The sequence below is a fragment of the Papio anubis genome, unplaced genomic scaffold (assembly GCF_008728515.1).
Source record: "Papio anubis isolate 15944 unplaced genomic scaffold, Panubis1.0 scaffold220, whole genome shotgun sequence".
Lineage (NCBI taxonomy): Eukaryota > Metazoa > Chordata > Mammalia > Primates > Cercopithecidae > Papio > Papio anubis.
This window is the reverse complement of record NW_022162242.1, coordinates 11,547-15,258: the sequence shown is the minus strand read 5'-3', so window position 1 is coordinate 15,258 and position 3,712 is coordinate 11,547. Positions and strand designations below refer to the sequence as shown.

Genomic DNA, 3,712 nt, shown 5'->3' with positions numbered 1-3,712 from the left:
ACTATGCAAGAACACGGTCTCAGCTGGAGCATAACTTCAGCCTGATCTAATGGAGGGATCTAGAATTGTGCCCTAGAGTTGGTCCCATCCTCAGACAGGAGGGGGTGGTGGCCTTTTGTACCCTTTGTGTCATTCATGAAGTCAAGTCCATCTTACATAAACTTCTATGATATGATAGTATATATTCTTCCTATTCTCCCTACTGGTTTACGATACCTTATGCCAAGAGTAACAGGAGTAACATTTAACATTATAGTGCAGTGCCTGGACACCCTTTATCTTATTTGATTTTCATCATGCTTGGTAAACCCATATATCTGACTTGGTAAATCTATCTATTTCTTTTTTCATTAATATTTTTCTTCCTTGTTTCAATCTATGAGAGGAATAGATTCCTAGATGCTGCCTAGATCAGCCACCTGGTGCTCTCATACTTTCTCTCATCTGATTGTTCTCCTCACTGTGACACCTCATCAAACTCTTTTTCTTTGACTGTTATTGAATGACCAGCACCTAAGAGAGAGGCTTTCTGCCCAAAGCTCTGAGCAAGGCATCCTTGACCTCTTTGTTCCTCAGGCTGTATACAACAGGGTTCAGCAGAGGAGTAATAACAGTGTATGTCACAGAGATAAGTCTGTCCTACAGGGAATTTTGGGATTTGGGTTTTAAGTAGATGAAAGAAGTACAGTCATAGTGGACAATGACCACTGTGAGGTGTGAGGCACAAGTAGCAAAGGACTTTCTCCGGCCCTCAGCTGATACAATCTTGAGATGGTGGTGACAATTAGGACATAGGAGACTAAGATCAAGACCATGGGCAGAACAAGGGCACAGAGACTGATGAGCAAAGTAATAAATTCCTTGATAGTAGTGTCTGCACAGGCGAACTTCATTATGGGCCGGATATCACAAAAGAAGTGGGAGATGAGATTAGCATCACAGAAGGGAAGGCTGAACACAGAAGACACCTGAATGATAGCTGTGCTCAGGCCAATGCTCCAGGATCCACTTGCCAGTTGTATACAAGCCTTTTTGCCCATGATGACCGAATACCGTAGGGGCTTACAGATGACCACATAGTGGTCATACCCCATGACCATGAGCAGGAAGCAGTTATTGACACCAAAAGTGAGATAGAAAAAGAACTGAGTGGCATAGCCTGGGATGGAGATGGTTTGTTGAGGACTGAGGAGACTGGACAGCATTTGGGGGATGATGGCCACAGTATAACAGGTCTCAGAAATAGACAGCACACTCAGGAAGAAATACATGGGTGTGTGAAATTGATGGTTAAGGCGGATAACTGTCAAGATGATAGCATTGCTGGCAAGGGTCAAAAGGTACAAGACCAAAAAGACCACAAAGAAGATGTGTCTGTGATGCCACTCAAAAATGGAGAAACCCTCAAATGTAAACTCGGTCACAGCCATGAAATTGGGCCTTGGCATTGAGGAGAATCTGAGTCTGAAAGAGATGAGGTGGGAATGTTGAACATCCAGGCTGGAAACACTGGGCTGGTCCAGGATGATCATCAGCCATATGCAGGCACAGAAATGGGGTGTAGCTCTGGGTTTCAGACGCTCTCAACATTCAGACACGGGCAAGTGCTGAAAGACCCATCAAGGTTCTCTGGGCCCTGAGACTTGGGGACAGATGTAGTATATGTATATTGACAGGAAGCAATTATGAAAACTGAGTACAGATGCCCTTCAATGTATGATGAGGCTACATCCTGATAAGCCCATCATACGTTGAAAATATCATGTTAAAAAAGCATTTAATACACCTGACTGAACATCATAGCTTGCCCTAGCTAAACTTAAATATACTCAGAACACTTGCATTAGCCTACAACTGGGAAAATCACCTAAAATAAAGTCTATTTTATGATGAAGTGTTGAATATCATAGGTAAGTTTTGAATATTGTACTGAAACTGAAAAACCAAATGGTTGTATAGGTACATGAAGTATAAATTCTTCCGTATGCATATCACTTTTTTTCTTTTTTGTTACGTGACTTTCACTGTTTATTTTTATTGCTTACAATTTTAAATTTAATATCACACTATTATAAAGTCAGAGACTGTATGTATTGGAAATCCCTAACTGGTTTAACTAGAAGTAGATGTAGAACAGAGAAAACACTGAATACGTGTGCCCAGGCCTGAAACTCTACTCAGACTTACCTGGTTTAAATCAGCAATGGCACATTGCTTGTCGAAGGCCAGTGCAAAGGGACGTACCTAAAGAGTGAATGAGTTCAAGCCAAGAACAGATGGCTGTGTGAGGCACACTCCTGGGAAGTCAAGAGAGGACCATTCTCCTGTGTCCCAGGACTCTGGAGTTCCTCTCCTCAAAACCTGCTCCATCTGTGTTCAGAAGGGCTTCCATCTGGTAAGTCAACGTAGAAAGCACTGCCTTCCCTCAAGGTTCAAATTCACAGTGGCCGGTGTCTGGAATAAGGAAGTGAGAGGAGACACCCCTTTTCTCCCGTGTGGATAGTCCAGTGTGCTGACCTAGAACATTCTGTGGTGTGTAGCCACTTCTCTTTTCAGTCTTGCTTTCTTCCAATAGCCCCAAATATCACGTGTTTAATACCCGAGTCTCCCCATTCTGTGTGAAGGGTAGTTTCTGCTTCTGTTTTTTAGTCTCTAAACACAATAAAGTCTTGGAAGGTTTTTTACAGATTTAAAATACTAGTAGCTATAAGACAACAGCAATAGAAACAACAAAATATTTAAGTTCATAGTAATCTCTGGCTTTAACCCCAGTGTAAATGGAGGGAAGCCTGATTTTCTTTGCTCGTTTCATTTGTCTCCATTTGCTCATCTATAAAATAGAATAATAATATCTACTTCATAGTGTTGCTATGGAGATCATATGAATTACTGTATGTAAATTGCCAAGTGCAGTTCCTGATACATAACAAGGAAATACTACATTAAATTTCTGCTTTTCTCCCTTCTTCCGTCCTTCCCATCCCCACTCGCCATAACTCTGGGTTCTACTTGTATGCTTGGCTACCCAGGCATACACCCACACACACACACACCCCCCTTATTTTTTTTCCTCTCTTTCTTTTCTTCATGTTCGTGGATGGTTGTTGTTATTAATTTCTTCAATCCCTATTGGAAGGTCCGGTCTTTACTTTCCATACTCACTTCTCTTCCAACTCTAGATTTTGAAATATGTGGGTATTGGGGGCAGGGTAGTCTGGAGTTAAATACCTCTGTAATCAAACTCAAGCCCCACTTACTCATATATGACCTTGGAACCAGTTCTCACCTCTCTAGGCCTCAATTTCTTCACTTGTAAGATGAAGACTGTGCTAATATCTATCTCAGAGACTGCTATGAAGAAGAGCTGAGTGGCACAATCTGGGATGGAGATGGTTTGTTGAGGGCTGCAGAGACTGGACAGCATTTCAATGGGAATACACTGGATAAGGCATTTAGGGTTTGGAAACTTTGCCCATGATTTCTTAAGACTGATACCCAGACTATCCTTTCTGGGTGATTTTTTTTTTCACTATTTATGCTTTTTGATTCCTAAGTTTTGTGACACAGCTGTATATTCATTTTTTCCACTTGATAATTATCTCAGGAGATAAAAAAGACCGATGAGGGTCATGAGGTTATGAGATGAGGGCCATGAGGTCACATTTAGTTACAGAACAAGAATCCCTACATTATCAAGTCCTGAAATGTGACT

General features: G+C 41.5%; 1 protein-coding gene across 1 annotated transcript; it reads right to left on the bottom strand.

Moving 5' to 3' along the window:
* Positions 1–513: 513 nt before the first annotated feature.
* Positions 514–1,448, bottom strand: LOC101006127 (olfactory receptor 10J4-like). Its single transcript, XM_021925490.2, is given in 2 exon segments — positions 514–773; positions 776–1,448. Coding segments are annotated over 2 exon segments (933 nt in total).
* Between the last annotated feature and the right edge of the window lie 2,264 nt (positions 1,449–3,712).